Source organism: Sapajus apella, unplaced genomic scaffold, assembly GCF_009761245.1.
Source record: "Sapajus apella isolate SASKATOON/1434 unplaced genomic scaffold, GSC_monkey_1.0 scaffold37, whole genome shotgun sequence".
NCBI lineage: Eukaryota > Metazoa > Chordata > Mammalia > Primates > Cebidae > Sapajus > Sapajus apella.
In genome coordinates, this window is record NW_022436977.1 from 8556245 (window position 1) to 8578242 (window position 21998).

General features: G+C 40.3%; 1 protein-coding gene across 6 annotated transcripts in view; it reads right to left on the reverse strand.

Annotated features, from left to right (window-relative positions):
- The window catches only part of TCF12 (transcription factor 12), a 370182-nt gene extending 350797 nt beyond the window's left edge, over positions 1 to 19385 (reverse strand). For 4 of the 6 annotated variants that reach the window (XM_032297781.1, XM_032297780.1, XM_032297779.1 and 1 more), the window contains exons 1-3: positions 17916 to 19385; positions 16839 to 16935; positions 15753 to 15825 (exon numbers count right to left, since the gene is read on the reverse strand). In XM_032297781.1, the coding sequence (XP_032153672.1) occupies positions 15753 to 15825; positions 16839 to 16913 (148 nt within the window). In that variant the 5' untranslated portion in view covers positions 16914 to 16935; positions 17916 to 19385. The remainder of the gene's footprint in view (positions 1 to 15752; positions 15826 to 16838; positions 16936 to 17915) is intronic. The other 2 variants (XM_032297787.1, XM_032297784.1) reach the window with 2 other exon arrangements.
- Between the last annotated feature and the right edge of the window lie 2613 nt (positions 19386 to 21998).

Sequence of the window (21998 nt, forward strand, 5' to 3'; positions counted from 1 at the left end):
TAGTCCACCAAATTTGCAGTATTTTGTTATGGCGGCTCAAGCAGATTAAGACAGATTGGAAAAAAAGGGCAAATGGCAGCAAGAAGACCAAGTAAGGAGACTACTGCAATGTCCAATAGCAAAGCAACAGATTACATAGCCATCAATTAGCTACTGAGAAAAATAAGCTACCTCACCTGGCCCCAAGATTCTTAGAAGTTATATTCAAGAACCCTCACCATCCATTTCCAAGGTCTTTCTTTAGTTTCGCTGTTTCACTTACTAGCTATTCTCATCATTGCAATTTAAGACAGATCTTCAAGAAAGCATTAGAAATTATTAAAAACAGAGAAGCAGAGACAGAGACCCCAGAATTTTTTTTTTTCTTTTTTTTTTAAAGATGGGATTTCACCATGTTGGTCAAGCTGGTCTTGAACTCCCAACCTCAGGTGATCTGCCCGCCTGGGCCTCCAACAGAATTTTCTTTTTTGGAGACAGAGTCTCACTCTGTCACCAGGCTGGAGTGCGGTGGCACAATCTCGGCTCACTGCAACCTCCGCCTCCCAGGTTCAGGCAATTCTCCTGCCTCAGCCTCCCGAGTAGCTGGGACTACAGGTGCACGCCACCACGCCCACCTAATTTTTCTTGTAGTTTTAGTAGAGACGGGGTTTCACCATGTTGGCCAGAATAGTCTCAATCTCTTGACCTAGTGATCCGCCGGCCTCAGCCTCCCAAAGTGCTGGGATTACAGGCTTGAGCCACCACGCCCGGCCGCCCCCAGAATTTTCTTGAGTCCAGTTAAGCAACTGTCAGATCTTCCTATGACCCTTTTCTCCCAAACCGAGTCAGTGTCTTATTCGGAAGAACAGTCAGCAGATAGCTCCTATGAAGGCCACAGTACACTGGCCTCCATCAATGCTACCTCAGTGGCCCTACAGGTACTAGGTTCCAAAGGAACCCAGTGGTCTCCTTACTTAGGATTTGTCAATTCCGTTCTTCAAAATAAAGTGAAAACTTGTAAACAATACGATCCCATAAAGAGATGCTTTGTGATGGAAAATCCCAATATTTCTCAATATAAGGTTAAAAAGGTGTTTTATATACCCAGACAAACACACTAAATGGAAAGAGGCAAGGCTGGGCATGGTGGCTCATACCTGTAATCCCAGCACTTTGGGAAGCCAAGGCGGGTGGATCATGAGGTCAAGAGTTTGAGACCAGCCTAACCAACATGGTGAAAGCCTGTCTCAACTAAAAATAAAAAAATTTGCTGGGCATGGTGGCGCACACCTGTAACCCCAGCTACTCAAGAGGCTGAGGCAGGAGAATCACTTGAACCCAGGAGGCGGAAGTTGCAGTGAGCTGAGATCTGGCCACCACACTCCAGCCTGGGCGACAGAGTGAGACTCTATCTCCAAAAAGAAAAAAAAAAACAGAGACAACACTGGATGCTGGGGGGCATCCTCATCACAAAACCCTAATGACAAAGAACCAGGAAACGTAGCACCAGCAGACAGCTCCAAGCCCTGATACCCTGTCATTCATGGATATGACTAAGTCAGACTTTCTTGCTTCCATCACAAGCATACAGCAGACAGGAGTTCCTCTTGCATTTCATAACCTCATCTTTGCAACTTCTCCTCCTCACTCACGAGTATAAAAGTTATCTGAACTTTTAACTCTTTAAAAGTTTAACTCTTTAGTGTCACTAAAATTTTGCTGAGATTACTGCTTATCAGTACCAAGTAAAAGCAGAATATTCCTAAGAACTATTCAGCAGTCACATTCATACTTAAGTCTGGGGTTAACCTTGTCACTACAGCAGATCCTCAACAAGCATTTTAAAAACTAAGCTGAGAAAAAAGGACTCAAGGGCACTAACAGGGGGCTCAATGGTTTGGAATATACTTAACAGAATCCTCACAAAGAATAGGTCTGAGGATTTATTTTACTTTAGTGCTTTAATTTCCCTCATTTAACCAAAAAGACTCATCTGAATAATTCTGAGATTCTGATGAATTACATATGAACAAATTCTGATGATTCATCAGAATTCTGAGATTCTGATGAATTATATATATTGTATTTCATTCTGATGAAAATATATTTATATATAAAATTATATACTAAAAATCATATTATAAAGAGTTCCCTAGGCTAGTGTTCCTCTCAGTCACCTGATTTAACCTTTAATAACCCACCATCGGGCCGGGCGCAGTGGCTCAAGCCTGTAATCCCAGCACTTTGGGAGGCCGAGGCGGGTGGATCACAAGGTCAAGAGATCGAGACCATCCTGGTCAACATGGTGAAACCCCATCTCTACTAAAAATACAAAAAATTAGCTGGGCATGGTGGCGCATGTCTGTAGTCCCAGTTACTCAGGAGGCTGAGGCAGGAGAATTGCCTGAACCCAGGAGGCGGAGGTTGCCGTGAGCCGAGATCGCGCCATTGCACTCCAGCCTGGGTAACAAGAGCGAAACTCTGTCGCAACTAAACAGATATTAAAACCCACCATCACAAATGCTTAAGTTTTACATGAAGATTCCCTCTCTCCATAAGTATCTGAAGAGCCTGGAATCCTTTTCAAGAGGTCCTATGCCACCTAATAAAATAACTAATATCTGTACAGTCCACAACCCTCTACATTTTAGAATTTCCATAAAAATGTTTTAATCTGACCATTATCCCAACCCTGAGGCAGTATTTTTATTGTTCTCATCTTAGATATAAGATAAATAGGCTCAGAGAGGGTTTTTTTTTTTTTTTTTTTTGAGACGGAGTTTCGCTCTTGTTACCCAGGCTGGAGTGCAATGGCGCGATCTCGCCTCACCGCAACCTCCGCCTCCTGGGTTCAGGCAATTCTCCTGCCTCAGCCTCCTGAGTAGCTGGGATTACAGGCACGCGCCACCATGCCCAGCTAATTTTTTTGTAGTTTTAGTAGAGACGGGGTTTCACCATGTTGACCAGTATGGTCTCGATCTGTTGACCTCGTGATCCACCCGCCTCGGCCTCCCAAAGTGCTGGGATTACAGGCTTGAGCCACCGCGCCCGGCAGGCTCAGAGAGGTTAAAACATACTGCCCTAGGATCACTCATCTAGTAAATAATAAAGCCAACACTAAATCAAAACTTTCTATCTCCCAACTGCTCCTCTTTCAAATATACCACAATGTATCTTTATTCTCCACCACCTTAAACAAACCATTCTACACTAAATAAAAAACAGTGCATTAGCAGGTACTCACTCAAATACCCACAGATGCTCTTTAACAAAACAACAGCCCAATCTACTTCTAAATAAATAAAAATATAAAATGAACTAATCATACCTCTTTGAATATTAGCATTAATGCCTTTCATTTAATGAATTGAAAGTTCTGTTCTATTAAAATATCTTCAGTATGTTACATTTTTAAACTATTTTTGGAATAAATATTTTCCATCCACTTTAACTGTTCTGTAACTAAGTAAACACTTAATCTTTGAAAAAGGGAAATAAAAAAATAAAAATTTTTCATACTGTGAGGCAACCATTCTTTTCTATGACCTCAACTAAACGACAGCTGTGAATAATCCAATAACTTACAATTATCAAATTTCATCTTCTTTTCAATTCACAAAGTCTGAAGACAGCTTAACAGTAAGATCACACAAAAAAATAATTACACTTATAAATATGTCTTAGGTGGTAGCTGTTTATAGTTAATGTCTTGAAATACTAAAGTCCTTAATTAACTATTTTATGGAGACTTTTAATTATACTGTTTTCTCCTTAATAAAAACAAATCCGCCTGACACAGTGGCTCACACCTGTAATCCCAGCACTTTGGAAGCCAAAGTGGGCAAATCATCTGAGGCCAGGAATTCAAGACAAGCCTAGCCAACAGAGTGAAACCCCACTTCTACCAAAAAATACAAAAATAGGTGTGGTGGCAGGTGCCTGTAATCCCAGCTACTTGGGAAGCTGAGGCACAAAAACTGCTTGAACCCGGGAGGCAAAGGTTGCAATGAGCCAAGATTACACCACTGTACTCCAGCCTGGGCAACAGAGCAAGACTCTGTCTCAAAAAAAAAAAAAAAAAAAAAATTTACATAAATAAATCTTGAAGCACTTTTGGGGAATATCAACAATACCCCACTTAAGACTTCTTTTTTTCTTTTTGTCACCTTGGCTTCAGATACGACTTCTTATTACAACAAATTTCAAAGATTTCCAGAGATACTAAATTCCTTCTCAAGACAAACCATGCTCTTGTAGATTGGTATCAGTGCAGGTGCAACTACAACCGATTAGAGTTTGCTACTTCTGAGGGGCAATAAGAAACCACAGGCAAATGTATTTTACTGTTGATTTCTCTATTTCCTCTTTAAAAAGAACAGTTACCAACTTCCTACAAGAATTATGAAGTAAACAGCATACGAGTAAATATTTATGAAGCACTCTTAACATCACTGATTTTGTTTTAAAACAGTAAGACTCCTCCCCTTCCCCCAGTCATTCAATGGACAAAGTCCTACTGCTAGTATAACTTACTCGGCAAGTCTCCGGAGTCAAACTCAATGCAAACAGTCTGATCACTACAGGTACTGTTCTTAAGCTTGTGAAGAGGGATTACACAAATATGAAGGCAAGAGAGACCCTGGCACTATGGCATGTTTTGTATTCCTGCAGTACAGTATCTCAAACCCCTACAAACTTTAAGTTGATTTAATTATTCAACATTGTACCCATGGTTCTTAGGACAATAACACTAACAATGGTACAAGGAACAGGCTTGCAAAACCACCAGAAAAGTCAATGGCCTAGTGGTCTACCTCTCAAAACAGACTACAGCAAACTAGTTTATTACATACTTCATTACTACTTTCATAGTTTATATTAAACAGTAGTAGGTCTACGCCAGTAAAAAGCTCCTAAGGAAAATTTCACACTCAGCAGAATCTTAACTTTTAATTCAGATGCCAATAATGAGTATATTTCAGGAATAAACATCATGCTACTAATCTGTGAAAACTTCACAATATAAAAGAATAAAGTTTACCAAAGACTAATTTGTCTGTTCCCTAGAGCTAAGTATCTTAGCTCTACTTTTTCTTCTTGAAGATAACTATCAGAATTTTCTTAACTGTTTGCTCTCAGTCAAAAGTCAAAAAGAGTATGATCAGGGCTGAGGCTTCCTTGTGGCAGAGACTATATAATGCTTCTTATGTATATAAAATGGAACCCAAATGAAAAGAATTCTACTCTCCTGATAGTACCCTGAAAATTTCCCTGCATGCTTTAACTGATCAGCACACTCCTTGTCCCAAAAGATGAGAAAGGTTCTCTCTCCTCAAAACAGATCCTGATTCCCTAAATCAAAGATAAAACTCAAAGATAAAACTCAGCCTGAAAATCTATACTCCCAGAAGAATTTGCTTTACATAAACAAATTGACTGCATTTTTTTTTCTGTATTTAAAATAATGAAGTCTCTAGTTTAGACTTCTGAGAACAAAAAGTTCTTACTGTGAGTTGAAAATAATCCCTGGGGTCAGAGGTGAAGGAAGAAGGGAGAGGAGGAGGAGAGAGAGACAGATCTCCACAGTGCCTTTTCTAAAATCCAAGGGGCCAAGTGGGTTTTAGAACTCAGTTTTTCAGATTTTAGAAAGGAAACATAGTATACAGGTATACATATTATATGCTACAAATCAGCTCCTGGCAACAACACAAGAACTAGGAAAATAGAGAATGTCAATGGCCTTCCTTCAGGTAAGATTTTGCCACCAAACATTTTATGCTGAAATTAATTTTGGTTCAGATCTTTCCGGATTTCAAAATTGCAGAAAAGGGATGGTGGATCTCTAAAGGGAAAAGGGGATCTTGATAAATAATAAAATATGCTATCACCTAGAATGAAAAAAGCTAGCTGATGCTTAGATAAAAGACATTAAGGATATTTAGGACAGTCTTCAAATGGCTCTAATTACCTACCCAATTGGAAAGTTACAATCATTTCAAGTTATATGTTCTTATCAAAAGATTCAATATGAAATACTTTTCCCTTTAACTTTATTCCAAACTGGGACCAACACTAAACAACATTTTCTAAAATCTGAGTATGTCAGTACCAAGCAGATAAGTAAATAGGTCTCTGGACCACATGACAAAGTTTGCTAGATATAGTTGGCTTTCCAAATAGAAAAAACCTAAAAAGGATGCTGCAGGAGAACTCAAAGATTCTTACCCTTGGTACCAGAGGCCATATAAGCTCAGATTCTCTGAACTGACCTGTGGCCAAACCATGCTTCTGTTCAAAGTGGGCCTAGCCTTTTGCAATTTTTTCCTCTCCAAAGGCACAAACAAACCTCTTATTTATCCCCAATCACCTCAAAACAACAACATATGCCTCCAGGACCAAAAAGTTGGATGACTGTAATTCCCTCCCAGCCGGGATACCTGCCACGCCCAACCAAGATTCACAACTCTTGCTGACGGCAGCAGCACATTTGTTCCATGATTGGAGTAGCCATGATTATATTAAATCCAGCCTGTATTCACTATATCAGCCACCAAGGAAGTGATAAAAGAGTAATTATAAGCCGATCTTGCTCATTTTTAAAGCCTGATAATAGCTCATGGGCAAAACTACCAGAAGCAAATAAACTGACAACTTTTGAGGGAGGCTGCCTCCAGAAAGACCTCCATTAAGCAACTAGAATGATCTTCCATAGGTTACTACAAATTTAGAGAAACCCCCTCAGTTCAAATTCAGGCACCTCGCTAACACCTAAAACAGAGCTGACAAAATGACATCTTGGGCCAAATTCCCCCAATTTTAATAACCAAAATACAGTAAATTATGGTAGTGTTTTGTTTTTGTTTTGTTTTTTTTTAAGGAAAAAAGGTAGTATTTTATGTCCTGTACCTCATCTCAAATTGTTTTATTATACTATTTTGAAGGTCATCCCTGAGTCACTACCCAATACAATAAAAATTAGTAACCAATCTCTAATCCGTTTACATTTCTGTGTGATCTTTAAATGTGATCTTTAAGTCCCCAAGCAGCTTATAGTAGCTTGGATGACTCACCATAGTCTTTATGAGAGCACATTTTTAACATGGAACACACGAGAGCACACTGGAACAAAAAAAACCCAGAGCTCTCTCTATAAAAACTACATTTTCTTTCCAAGTCAAGGGTATCTTTAAAAATTACAACATGATCTGGCTGGAAACAGAGAAAAGTTCAAATAAAAGTCACATTATTAACAAAACTATCTGTGCTTCAGTTTATGAAAATAACAGTTTACTTTCTACCAAAACCATTTTTCCCCCGGATGTAATGATCCCTTTTCACAGGCTTCTATAGGAGCAGGAAAAGGTGCATGAAAAAATACAGCTAAAGAATATGCTGTAGAGTTGGGCTTCTCATTAAGGATAGGCTAGCATTCCATTCCACTCTGACTCTTTCCCTCCAAAGATGTAAAGCAAAACAGAAGGAAGGTAGTGCCATAAGCCAAAAATGATACAACTTTAGAATTTCAGTTTTACTCAATGATTAATGAAAACATATTCAAATTACAACAAATATGTTTGTGGTAGCAAATAGAAAATAAAATGTACATGAGTTTTTAAAATAAGATTTCTTCCGCTCACTTGCAACATGTTGCTTCAGGCTACCAAGAGAGTTTATGTTACTTCTTCTTTGCCGTTAACAAAAAAAGTGAAGCTGCTCTACCCTAGAGACTCTTAATATTCTCTCTAACCTGTTCCCAGGCGTTCTATCCTTTCAAGTCAGGTAATTTTTATTTTACTTAACTATTTAGACTATTCCTCACTCCAGCAATAATTTCAAGTAGCTGGAGAAAAAATATGCACAAAATACTACATTTAAGTGGCGGTGATGCCTTAGCACAGAAAAGGATTTTCAGAATGTGTACATGTTCTGTTCACTATTCTGTACTCTACAAAGTATAGTCCACAAAATAACAACATTAAGAAGAAATCAACTAAAAATATAAAGTTAAGGTTCTTAGGTACTTCATGACCTTTCAAAACTATTTGTATGCTTGATTACTTCTCAGACTTAATATACACAATTTTATGCCACTCTAAGAAACTTTGATTCATTGCTCTTGTAGGGCTATTTCCTTACTTCCATCACCACAGACAAAACACTTCATTTTATTCAAAGTAAAAAGAACATATACAGTGGAGTTTCCAAATAATAATGACCATAAATTGCTTATCACAATGCCTAGAATATAACAAGAATTCAATAAACACTAGCTATAATACTGGCTATATAATGATTACTAACATAATCATTAGTATTACCTAGAATACTAATTAGTACCACAATAACGGCAGCTACCATTTTTGAAGCAGCTTTGTAGGAGGAAATATATACAAAACCTTATTTAATCTTAAGGATTCTGCAAGCAGGGATTACTACCCACTTTTCACAAATGAAAAAAGTATAGCTCTGATTATTTAAATGTCTTGCCTAGAGCCATCTAGCTAATAAATTGCAAGTCATCGATTCCAATCCAGTTGTCTGGCTCCTGAGCCCAATTCTTTCCACTATACTATACCGCCTCTCTCACAAAAGGCAGGAATTCAAGGGCTCTCTCACTGACAAGGCTCCAATTAGATTCCACTCCATTTCAATAAGCACAGGTCAAAAAATGACAGAAGTTCCCACCAGTCACCACACAACACATTTGTATATAAGCACAAATACGCTCCAAATATCAAAATGCAATCTGTTCACATACTAATAAAGTTTTGTATTGTTACATTAAATAATCAACCAAAGTCACTAACTTTATACATGTAACTCCAACATTAACATCAATCCCTGGCCTGATAATTTATCTCCCTCTGTGTTCATTTCCCTAAGAGAATTCATTAGCTTTAGTTATAACTTGGAGGCACAAAAAACAAATTTGCATCTCCTAACCAAAAGAAATCAAAATGTGAGCAAAAACATATGCATACACAAAAAGGTGGTCAGTACTACATTATTTATCATATCAAAAAGCAAATTAACAAAAATCCCTAAATGTCAAGTAATAAGAGAATGGATTTGTTAAGTTATGCTATATTCATTCCATTTAAGAGCATGCAACTATTTTAAACCAAGTTAATAACATGAGAATATGTTAATGGTAGAAGATTAAGTGAAACAAAAAAATAGGACATAAATGGAACTAACAAGCCCTCAACCTTGCAAACAGAACTTTAAGAAAAAAAAGACAAAAGGGAAATAAATCACACAATTTTCTCTGGATAGTGAAATAGAGGTAATTTCTCCCCTTTTGCTTTTTGTGGTCTCCAATTTTCTTTTCAATAATGACTATGTATTAACTTTACATGCAGAGACAGTTCCTTTAAACCAATATCATTACCCAGCATTCTTCACTCATAAATCTACAAATTAGCCAGAAAAGTCCCAGGTCATGTGAAATATAAAATGCACAAAGCAATTCAGCATCTTTATTACTTCCCGCAATACTATCCTCCAATTATGTCAAAACTGCAATCTTGAGTCATTTCTCTTACCTACAGAAAGCCAATACTTCAAATTCTCTCAATCCTTTACTTCTGGTATTTTTCCTTCCTATTCCCTACACTAACACCATATCCAATCCTTCACCAGCTCATCCCTAGATTAGCATAAAGGCTTCCAAAGTAAATAAATGCCTTCCTTATTTTAGTTTCTTACCGTTAACAATTTACTCCACCACAGCTAACTACATGCCAGGCACTATTCTTGGAACTTGATATATATTAACTCATTGAACATTCCTAACAACCTCATAAGGATAACTACTATTATTAGTTCTATTTTACAGATTAAGAAACAGAAGCAGAGAGGTTAAGTAACATACCCAAGATCACCCAGCTATTCACTGGTAATTTCTGGATCTGAATGCCTGCAATCTAGCTACAGATAGTAATATATAAATATGAGCTCCCCCAGGAATTAAGCAGTGATGATGAAAAAAAAAAAAAAACAGCTTCTCTTACTATGAACCGTACAGGCCCTTGGATACATTTCCAGGTCTCTCCTCATGCTATTCCTCACCTGAAAGACAAGTCCTTTTCTTCCCTATTTTCCATATCTCCTTCACAAGGCAACTCTTTACATTTTTCAGTTTTCCTTAAACCAGTTCCCTGACTCCTCAGCACAGACTTTTTCTTATGGACTCAATTTAAACTGCAATAATGTGCGTTTGTTGACCTCTTCTAAAGTTTACCTCACTATTTTACTTCCCAATAAATTGTCTCCACTTTTTTTTTTTTTTTTTTTTTTGAGACAGAGACTCCATCTATCATCCAGGCTGGAGTGCCATGGCGCAATCTTGACTCACTGCAACCTCTGACTCCCGGGTTCAAGCGATTCTCCTACCTCAGCCTCCCCAGTAACTGGGACTACAGGCATGCACCACAACACCTGGCTAATTTTTTGTATTTTTACTGGAGACAGGGTTTCGTTACCCTGGCCAGGCTGGTCTCCAACTCCTGGCCTCAACTGATATGCCCACATCAGCCTCTCAAAGTGCTGTGCGTGAGCCACCATGCCCAGCGAAATGTCCCCACTTTTTCTGAACAACAACCTTCTCCATTTCCCATCTTCCCAAAAACTATTAGAACACTGCATACGTAGACACTAAATAGTTAACTAATAAAAATTAGATACTTATGGCACAACTATTTAACAAAGCAGGCTGTCATTAATTAGTCTTTTGAACCAATATATCTAAATGTTTCTCTTCTCATTGTTTCCTAAACACAAACAACACTTAGATTTGCAATTTCAACATTCCCATCCAAAAATATAATTTCAAGTGATACCCAAAAGCAGTCGTATTAAATGATCTTTCACAAAGGCATTCCACACATTGTCCAGAAATAGTATTTTTTTTTTCTTTTGCAGGAGAGCCTTTCTAATAGTGTCACTTTGCCTTTCTTTCCGTGAGATTACCAAAGCCTTTGACAATACCAGGTAGGCAATGACATTCCAGGAAACCAATTGTTTAAGAGCAGAAAAAACTATATGGCTTTAAGAAGAGGGTGTTATTTATGACCCAATTAAGACTAAAATTTGAAAGCTGTTTACAGTCAAGCCTGGATACCTTCATCTTTACCTTCCCATTTCAAAAGGTTTGTTTAAAAACGCAAAGGACATCTTGAAGACAGAAACTTGAATTTGGGTTTAAATGTCTAAAGAAAACAGACAAAAATAGTAACTGTAGGTATGCCTCACTACAAATATTAAACAAACCTCTACAATGTTGTGATCTAATCAAGTTGTTTTTCAAATCCATTATAAGCAATGACTACTTAAAAAAATACCAATTTGTTTTTCTTTTTTGGAGACAGTCTCTCTCTGTTGCTAAGACTGGAGTGCAGTGGCGCCACCTCGGCTCACTGCAACCTCCGCCTCCCAGGTTCAAGCAATTCTCCCACCTCAGCCTCCCAAGTAGGTGGGATTACCATGCCCACCATCACACTCGGCTCATTTTTGTAATATTAGTTGAGATAGGGTTTCACCAGGTTGGCCAGGCTGGTCTCAAACTCCTGACCTCATGTGATCTACCCACCTTAGCCTCCCAAAGTGCTGGCATTACAGGCATGAGCCACCGTGCCCGACCTTGTTTTTCAATTGTTCAGGAATTGTCCTGAAAAGTATACAATACTCACGGTCATAATCTTGTCTCTAATTTTTCTATTCTCCAAGTTTGAGTTTTCATATACAGGTTTTCTCTAAAAGAATTTTTTGCTACCTTTTACCTTAAATGAGCCACTTAATAGCAGACCATAGCTGTCATAAAATATATTTTTCCCCACACACCTGCTGACTCTGTGATAACTCTCATTAATCACTACAGCTTACCTGAAGCAAATGTCTAACATGGCTCAATATTAACAAGTGTGTATTACTACAAATTATAGTTATTATAAATTTCAACACTAATAGGTACATAATACGAACCACACCCTACCCATAACCTTAAAATACCTTAAGTGAAAGGTCAAACCTGGTTTCTTCTCTAAAATCACCATTCCTATTTATATTACAGTTCAGTAAAAACCCACACTGGTACAATTTTGGTTTTCCCTCTCTTAATTTTTTCTTGATATGTTCAAGTAATGCGATGACAATTTGAAAAGCTTACTCCAAGTTTAACAGGGTAAGAAGACATTTAGTAATCTTAGCATTTTTTTAATTACCTGAAAAGTGGATGCAGTTATAAAAGGCCAACACCAACAATCCTTGTGGTGACAGAACAAGAAACTATCAATAACCTAGTTGTGATACTGTACTAGTTTTGCAAGGTGCTATTATTGCAGGAAACTGGGTAAAGGGTATATAGAATCTCTGTATTACAACTGCATATGAATTTATAATTATCTAAAAATAGTTTCATTTAATAAAAAAATTGAAGCAATTTAATAAGAATTCATCTTTCTAGCCATATATCAGTATTTTCATAAAGCCCATATGTACATCTAAAAATCCCCCCTCAAAAAAAAAAAAAAAAGGTCAGTAACTTTAGAATGAAAAACTGTTTTCAAAAAATTAAAAGCCAGAAAATACTTCCTACATTTATCTTCAAAAATTTTGGGCAAAAAGAAGCCTATACTGTTACAAAAGTCTGAATTCAATAAGAAAAAGTATAGCTTTACTTAATAGCTAAAACTACTTTCTAGATAGAAATATAACAGAGAAACATACTTCGTATCCAGAGATGGCTTACAAAATGATAACATCACTTATTACTTAGATTCAAAATCTAACAAAGGAAATTTTCAGCTTTCATAAAACACTTAATCTACTAAAAACTAAACCCAAAAATCACAATTTAGATGTACACACTCAAACCCTGAAGTTGAGAAGAGGGATTTAAACATCCGAACCATTTCCATTTTGTCAATCCTTTAAACAAACTTTCCTTCTATAGACTGCCCTTTCTTTCTATACACCGCCCTAATTAAGAGTGCCTCACCTTTCACTCCTACAGAAAGAAAAGCTACTCTCAAGGTCACTTTCGGAACACTTAACAGAGCCTATCATACCAAGTGAACAAATTCTGTCCTACAATAAGGCAAAGAAAATTTTAACACCTTAACGAAGAAATAACATAACAGATTCCTCAAGACAAATCAGTTGTAGTCAACACACCTTTATCTTTTCCCTAGTGACTTCTGACAAATAACTCAGCTATCACGAGTTATTTGTTTTGCTTCAGGAGTAAGATTAAAGATAACATCACATAATATAATACATATTGCATTCTTTCAGCTAAAAAAGTTTCTAAAAGTATTATATATTGTTTCTCAAAAACAGCGCACTGTGAAACTGAGTATTCCTCAAAAAAGAAAAATAAAGGAAATTACAATACCCAACTATAAACTCTAGTTTTCCTAAGTTAAATGGCATGAGGTTTTTACAAATGTTACTCCAAAGACAAAACGAAAAACAAAAAAACCCTAATCTTTACTATAGCAGCTCTTCAAAAGGAAAGTCAGATCTTCAGCTCCTTAACAGCTGCAAATGCATAGGCATTAGAGTGTATTACATAGTATCCTTTGAAATCAGGGCAAAAGATTATTCAAATGTCTATAAGGTAATAAATATAAACTATATAAGTAAAATAATGTTGCTACACCAATTTCTTTTAGACATTCCTTTTAAGAAATTGCCACAGAAAAATCGTTATCTACCAGTACATCTTGATTGAAAAAAATCACATGCCATTTTATTTCCCAAATTGATATCCATTCACTAACTTATTAAAAGTCACAGCTTTTTTATTACAACTTTTTGTAGCACTGAAAACAAACCACAGATAAATATTGCTAAGTCCACTGAATACAGGACTTTAAGTTCAAGCTTTTCAATGGATAACAAATTTAACTTTGAAAACTAAAAGCTCCTACTCTAAATAATCAAATATGGTGACCACTGGCAATGCAGAAAAATAATTTTTTCTTTGTGTAACACAACGTACTGAAAGAAGTCCAACAACTGCTCCAATGCCATGCTTATAATCCACATCTCAGTTCACATACATACTTTTTAATTTCATAGACTACATAAATTCTTAATTTGAAAAAGTATAATAAATGTAATTGCCTTTATCCTAAAAACAGAATGCACTTTAAATAGCAAGTTCCTATAGTTCATGTTACTGTATCAATGAGTGTCCAGTTATATGTATTTACCACAATTTTAGGTGGAACAGTAGGCAACAGCAATATCATGACTCATTTTAAAAAAATACTAAGCATATCTACCACGTATTAGTCAAAGTACATTTGAAGGTTCCCAAGAATGAACTATTAATTGCAAAAATGAGATGTATTCAAAACACTATGAAGAAATACAGCCATCTTCTACATCTTTAAAATTGTTAAACTTTCTCCACCCTCCCCAAAAAGTAACAATTTTCAAATGATTACCAGTAAAAGGAAAGAGGTGAGAGAAGAGTTGAGACTTGGTTTTCGTTTCATGATGTCCTTTTGATCAAGAATAATGTTAAGTCTTTAACCTACTTAAAATCCAAAAAATGCCTTCATTTCACTTACTTGAGATGATTAAGGACATGCTATACTTTCCCCACAAGCTGTAATTTCATAATTAAAAATGAATTTTGGTAAATTAAATTAGTAGACAATTTTTAATACAAACTTTTTAGAATGTAAAGTGGTATAAAGTATTTTGGCAGTTATGAAATTAACCTTATTTTCTGATGTCTTACTCTCGCAGTATTTTAAGAAATCAACTATCATTTTACCAGGAGAAATAAAATGCACCCATCAAAGAGGAATTACTGAGTTTCAGCCCAGAGATTTGACAGTTGCTGTTTTTTTTTTTTTTTTTTTTGAGACGGGGTTTTACTCGTTACCCAGGCTGGAGTGCAATGGCGCGATCTCGGCTCACCGCAACCTCCACCTCCTGGGTTCAGGCAATTCTCCTGCCTCAACCTCCTCAGTAGCTGGGATTACAGGCACGCGCCACCATGCCCAGCTAATGTTTTGTATTTTTTATTAGTAGAGACAGGTTTCACCATGTTGACCAGGATGGTCTCGATCTCTTGACCTCGTGATCCACCCGCCTTGACCTCCCAAAGTGCTGGGATTACAGGCTTGAGCCACCGCACCCGGCGACAGTTGGTTTTCTTAAGATGATGGTGGATGGCTTTAGTTATTTTTTTCATCTCTGAGCACAAAGTAATTTAAATTAAATTAAAAATCACAGCTTTTGTACACTGGAATGAATCGTGCTTCTCAAATATTAAAAAATTATGAGTTTTTAAAAGTTAAAAAAACAAAAAATGAATACTTAAGAAAAATGGGATAAATGTTTAATAATGGAGCACAGCAGTCATAAACGTATTAAAAGTAAATTAAAGACAACAGCACTAGCGTGTAGAATCTACTTTAACTTACTCTAAACATTATCTTAATGTAATCTGGATATAGGACAGAGTTCAGTAATCTAATAGGTATCACTTAAAAATAAATCTAAGTTTCTGTTCATTTTGAAAATTTACCCCATGAACACTTTAAATAATTGTCAACGAAACCATTGATTTCCTACAGATTTCTGAGGGAACTGTCATCTTTTAAAATTAAAAAATCTTACTAATTATCGCTTGACTCAATTCCACCTTTTATATACATATATTCAATAATATTTAAATGTCATGCTTTCTATCTTTCTACTAAAATGTGTCATACCACGAAAATATGAGTCCCTGGTTTAAGACATCATCTTACCTGATCCACTGAATTGACTGCTTCCCAGTGTGGTTGGTCTAGTTTTCCCACTATTAACAGGTGGGGAAAACATCTGCAAAATAATCCAAATGTTATGTTAGTCCTGAAATTCTTCTACTTGCAAACAAAAGTCCACTAAAACCATCAATCAGTTACTGTATTTCAGAGGGAAGTTAAAATAAAATTGGAGATACTTTCAGATCCAGAGAGGCAAATACACTGAGTGATACTAATTCCTGATTAATTTGAAATAATGGTTACAGATGTTCTGAAGACCCTATCATTTACATGGAAGACTCCAAGATTATTAAATTTAAACAATATGTTATTACCCTTGATCTACACTGTGGAACTAAGTGAATCTCATTACATTTACATCTTAATATACACATACAGTCAGAATCATGGCCAATTAAATTACTACACACAGTAAGGATTATAACTGAGTTGTATAAAGCAGGTATAGGTGCTGCCTCCTAACAGCAGTTCATGAAGGAATTAAACCCATTAAAAATAAAACCAGTGGGCCCTTCTGTTTCAGTTGATTTTTTTAAGTTATTTCCTATGTTAAGAACATAATATGTATACATACACACAGATAAATAAAAGTACTCTGCTCAGAAGGCTGGAAATTCTAGATCTGGACTGCCTTTCTTGTAGCTGACATCTTTCAGGTACCATAAACTACATCTGATATTAGAGAGGAAAATGGTGAGGAGTGTTGAAGAAAACAACAATACTTTTTCATATAAAGTACAAGATCCCTAATAATCATCCGGGTCGGAGGTTGACTCAACCAAAACTCACAATTACATTGTTCTCCGTTTCACTGGTTAAATCAAATGACCCCTCTGGCATTAAAGTTTTAAATCTGCAAGTCTAGACATTACATCAAAGTTCAGGTGTCCAACTTGGGGGAGCTGGACTCCGGCCCTGAGAACTACTGCTCAAGCAGAAAGCAGATGGAGTTCACGCAGCCTAGTCTCCACGTTGCTTCTCCCCACCCTTTTTTTTTTTTTAAAAAAAAAAAAAAAAAAAAAAAAAAACCTCTGCAGAACCCCAAGATGCCGTGAAAAGCGCTCATACCGCACTGAAGTCCAGCAGGTCGCTCAGCTCCTTGTCGGTCCCTATAGCGGCCATGCGTTGTTGCTGGGGATTCATCTTCGGCCACTTCTAGCAAGTCCTAGGGCAGAGGAAACGGGCTCAACGATAGACCACCGAGGCCCCAAGTGTGTGAAGGGACAGAAAGAGGTATTGGTGAAGAGGCAGAGCGCTGGGGGCGCCGGTATGACTTCCAAGACCTAGACTCGCTCCCACCGCGGTGCAAGCAGGGGGCGGGAGAGCTCAGCGCCCGCGCCGGGTCCCCGAATCCACGCGTTGCTTGGCGCGGCCCAAGAGCTACGCTGCGGCTCCCGCAACTCGCCGCCTCTCCCGCAAGTTTCCGAACCCCTCTCTGCCCCCTCCCCGGCGCCCCCTGCTCCGCGCCGCCGCCCAGTGCTCGGCGCGCGGGGCCCGGCCGCGGCTGGGGTCTCGAGGAGCGGGGTGAGGGGCAATACGGCGTCCAGCGAGCGGAGCGGCGGCGAGCGGAGATGTGAAGTGACTCACTCGCTCGGCAACAATAGAACTGACAAGTTGCAGGGAACGAGCCGCTCGCAGGCCCGCGTCTGCGGCCGCCGCCGCCCGGATGTCCCCGGCGGGCCCAGGGGGTCGGAAAGCACCCCCAGCGCATCCAAGAGACGTTTTTAAAAAGAAAACAGAAACGCCGACAACTAGTCTCGCTCTCGTCCGGCGTCCTCCTACCAAGGCTCGGCCGCCTCCCACTTTTGCTGCCTTGCCCGGGACCTACGAACAATGAGCCTGGCTCCGCGGCCGAAGCCGCCCGATCTCCCGCGCGCCCCAGAGCCTGGGCGCCGGCCCGAGTCGAGCGCCGAACCGGGCGCACAGGCCGAGCGCGCCGCCAGCGGGCCTGAGCGCCCGCGACTCGCGCCTCCGCCCCCACTCCGCTCCCCAACTTGGAGGGGACCCCGGGTCTGGCACTGTACAAAGCAGCGCAGAGTTGAGGCACGGGCTAGGGGTACCCCCGCTCCGGCAGGGACGCCGCGGCGCCCCGCAGCCCCCAGACCTGCCGCGCCGCCCCCCTCCCGGTCACTAGCCCGCAATTACCTGCCGCCCCGTCTCCGCATCCAACCACCCCGATTAAAGTTCACTTTGGCCAGGAGAGCGGGCTCGGGTTTCCCCTTGTACCGCCCAGCGGCTCGGTTCACTTTGCCCCACACGAGCTCTTGGGTCTGAGCGGGGGAGGCGGGTTTCGGGCCTGGACGCCCCTTCCTCCCGGGGCGGGCAGTCAGTCCCCCCGAATAGAACTTGTGGGTCTCCTCAGGCGGACATTTTTTTCGCTGAGGCGGCCTCAGCACCGCGCTCGGCTCGCCTCCGGATCCCTCCGCGCCGGGAAGAGCCCCGGGTTAACCCTTCCCTCCCCGGCCCGCTCCGCCGCCTAGGAAGTGGGGCCAGCAGAGGGGGTGGGGAGGAGCCGGCGGAGACGGGGGAGGAGCTGCACCGCGGCGGGTGGACAAAGCCCGCTGTTGGATGAGGCGGGACGAAGTTGGGGCAGGCGGGGAGGGGCTGGAGGCGCTCGCAGGCACCTTGGGAAGGAGGCCCCGACCGCTCGCCGAGGAACCCTCGTCCGGCTCCCCTGGGAGCGGGGCGGCGGGCACCGTGGGCGCCTCCTCGCGTTGGTCTTGTTGGGTCTTGGACCCCGAAGCGAAGCGACGAAGACACAGCTGTGGGAGCATCTGGATCCGCCGCCCAAGCCTCCCGAGCCTCCCGGAACCCGAGGCCGCAGAGCATTGAAGCCTGCGGTTCCAGAGCAGGTCACGCTGGACGCCACCCTCAGCTGGTCCCCGAGGCTCCGGCCCAGGAGGGCTGCACTCGGCGCAGACACTGCGCGCGTGGGGACGGGAGAACCAGCCTCGGCCCCTCTGGGAGCAGGCGCGGTCGGTCAGATGCGCTGCTGAGCCGAATGCTGGAGAAAGGGCAAAAAACCTCCCTCAAACCAGACAAAGCAGTGTGAGCTTCAGGTTCTCAGATACCCCACTCACACAGACCCCACATCTCCAGTCACCTCCTCCCACCCGAATCCCATTCGGAGCCACCGAATTGCACGTCGGACGAGTTCTTGGGAATCGATCAACCCAGACTCTTCATCTCACAGAGACAGCCCAGGGCGGCTCTGTCACACAGGCACTATCTTGTGCGCCAGTTCTGAACTTGGCCTCAAAGAAGCCCCAGAGTAGAAAGAAGACAAAATAACTAAACCTCAGTTCTTCGATTCTGGGCTGGAAGTGAGATTTTCTTGAATGGCAGCCAGTGTTTTGACTCTTAGGTAAGTGAGTGTAGTCAAGACCGGTAAGGCCCACTCAGAAGAAACACTGAAGAAAGAAGACACTTCCAGAATAACAAATAGAAGGAAGCAGCCAACGCCTGAGGACAACATGGCAAGAAGGAGCCTTTGGATTCCGGGCTGGGATGGAAAGGGAGGTAGATTCACCCACCATATGTCATTACTGTACTTATTACAGTCGTCTCTTTGTATCCGTAGGATTGGTTCCCGGACTCTGGATTTTTTAAGATGTTCATATACTTTTGAATCATTTCTAGATTAGTTATAAAACCTAATACAATGTAAATGCTATGTAAATAATTGTTAAGGTGTACTTACGGAATAATCACCCAAAGAAATCTCCACATTTTCAGTACAGATGCAATCCTGGTAAGCCTAACTACATTTTTTATTTCAATTGGTTGAATCCTCAAATTTGGAAACCCCAGATATGGAGGGCGGATGGTACAACAGCTGTCAGGTGGGTTTCCATGGCTTTGCCTTGACTATACCTGAACCTTATGACTGATCCTGGGGTAGCCTAGACTCCCCAAAATATCCACTCTTCCTTATCTTGGTAAACAAGCCCTGTTCTTAGTCACGTCCCTCCTTTGCTTACCAACAGGAGCATATGGTTCCAATCTAAGCAACTCGGCATAATCCCATTCCCTGCCACAATTATTGGTCGGCAATGGGCGTGACGCATTTCGGCCAATAAGAGGACCAATTTCCTGGTCTTTCAAAGGCAACCCCTTCTTTCTGCATGTCCTCAAAAAAAACGGGTCTTCTGGATGGTGGGTAGCCATCTTCCAAACACAAGGTCTGGGTTAAAATAAAGAAGACATTAAGAAAGTAAACAGAGATCTAATCTTTGGTTACTTTTTTTTTTTTTTTTTAACAGTCTGGCTCTGTTACCCAGGCTGGAGTGCAGTGGTGGAATCTCGGCTCACTGCAACCTCCTCCTCCCAGGTTCAAGTGATTCTTGTGCCTCAGCCTCCCCAGTAGCTGGATTACAGGCACTCACCACCATGCCCGACTAATTTTTTTTTATTTTTTTAGTAGAGATGGGTTTTTACCGTGTTGGCCAGGCTGGTCTTGAACTCCTGACCTCGGGTGATCCACCCACCTCAGCCTTCCAAAGTGCTGGGATTACAGGCATGAACCACGGTGCCTGGCTTTTGGCAACATTTTTAAGGCTCTTAATCAAGCAACTTATGATCTCAGGTGTATCTTCATTGATTAGACCAATGGGATTCAAATTTTCTGTTGTTTGTAATCTAGTGTGGTCTACACAGTACCAGCCCAATGACCAATTTTTTAGTAGCAAAGACATAAATGTCAGGTAGGAAGTCTGATTAGTCAACTTTTAAGGTCCCACTCTCATGTGTTTTATAGTTCATTTTCTGCTGCTGCTAACAGAATACCATAGGCTGGGTGACTTATAAAGAACAGAAGTTTATTTGGCTCATGGTTCTGGAGCCTGATAAGTCCAAGAGCATGGCATTAACATCTCTAAAATGTCTTCATGCTGTGTTATCCCATGCAGAAGGGCAAATGAGCACACATGACAGCATAATGCATTCATGAGGGCTGTACTCTCTTAGAAGTCTCCTTTTTTTTGAGACGGAGTTTCACTCTTGCTACCCAGGCTGGAGTGCCATGGCGCGATCTCGGCTCACCGCAACCTCCGCCTCCTGAGTTCAGGCAATTCTCTTGCCTCAACCTCCTCAGTAGCTGAAATTACAGGCACGTGCCACCATGCCCAGCTAATGTTATTTTTGTATTTTTAGTAGAGACGGGGTTTCACCATGTTGACCAGGATGGTCTCGATCTGTTGACCTCGTGATCCACCCACCTCGGCCTCCCAAAGTGCTGGGATTACAGGCGTGAGCCACCGCGCCCGGCAGAGAAGTCCCTTTTAAAGGTCACACTTCTCAACGCTGTTGCATTGGGGATTAAGTTTTCAACACATGAATTTTTAGGGGACACATTCTAACCATACCACTGTGATAAGATTCTTTGACTCCATGGTAAAAATGGAGAGAAATCTTGGGATAGGAGAAGGTATGTGATCCCATAAGTAGGATTTATGCTGTTTTCAAGATTTTCTTCTCATCCTTCTCACTCAACTAGTGCAGAGGAAGGATATCTGCCCAATATATGACCTTCAGTCATAGGGGCTCCCTCATTCCTTAGGGACTGGCTGGTGAAGTTTTTCTTATCTATTATGGCCCATATAGTTTTACTTTGTAATTTACTTTCCTTATTAGATTATGAACCCCTTGAAGGTTACAATCAGCATGCATCTGTCAGTACCATGCACCTAACATAGTGCCAACAGCATAGTAAACCCAAAAAAGAAGAGCTGGAATTAAATCTATCATTCATTTAACATTCTAACATGAAATTATTTTTCACAATATAGTCTTTACAGGTGTCATTTTTTTTTCCTGTTACCAAAACCTGGCAGAGACACGTGTCGTTTTTAATAAGAAAATGATTGCCACCAGTGAATCTCCTATAATACCTCTGATTTATATGAAAGACAAAAAGAATATAAAAAGTGGAGTTTTGTATCACTTATAACTCATTTCTGGGCCTTTGCTGGCCCAGCTAGATAAATCCAGGAGCCTTTATCAAAAAGCTCAGAGAGAAAAAACTAAATGATACAAATTCAGTGTTGATTAATAGTACTGTTTCTGCAGTATAAGTTAATCACTATCAACAAATTAATATTGAGAAGTATTTAATGTGCATTTCTTATATGCAAGGCATGGTGTTAAATGTTTCAGGACAGAAAGCCTAAAACCTATATTGCCCTCAAGAAGGTTATAATACTTTTTTTTTTTTTTTTTTTTTTTTTTTTT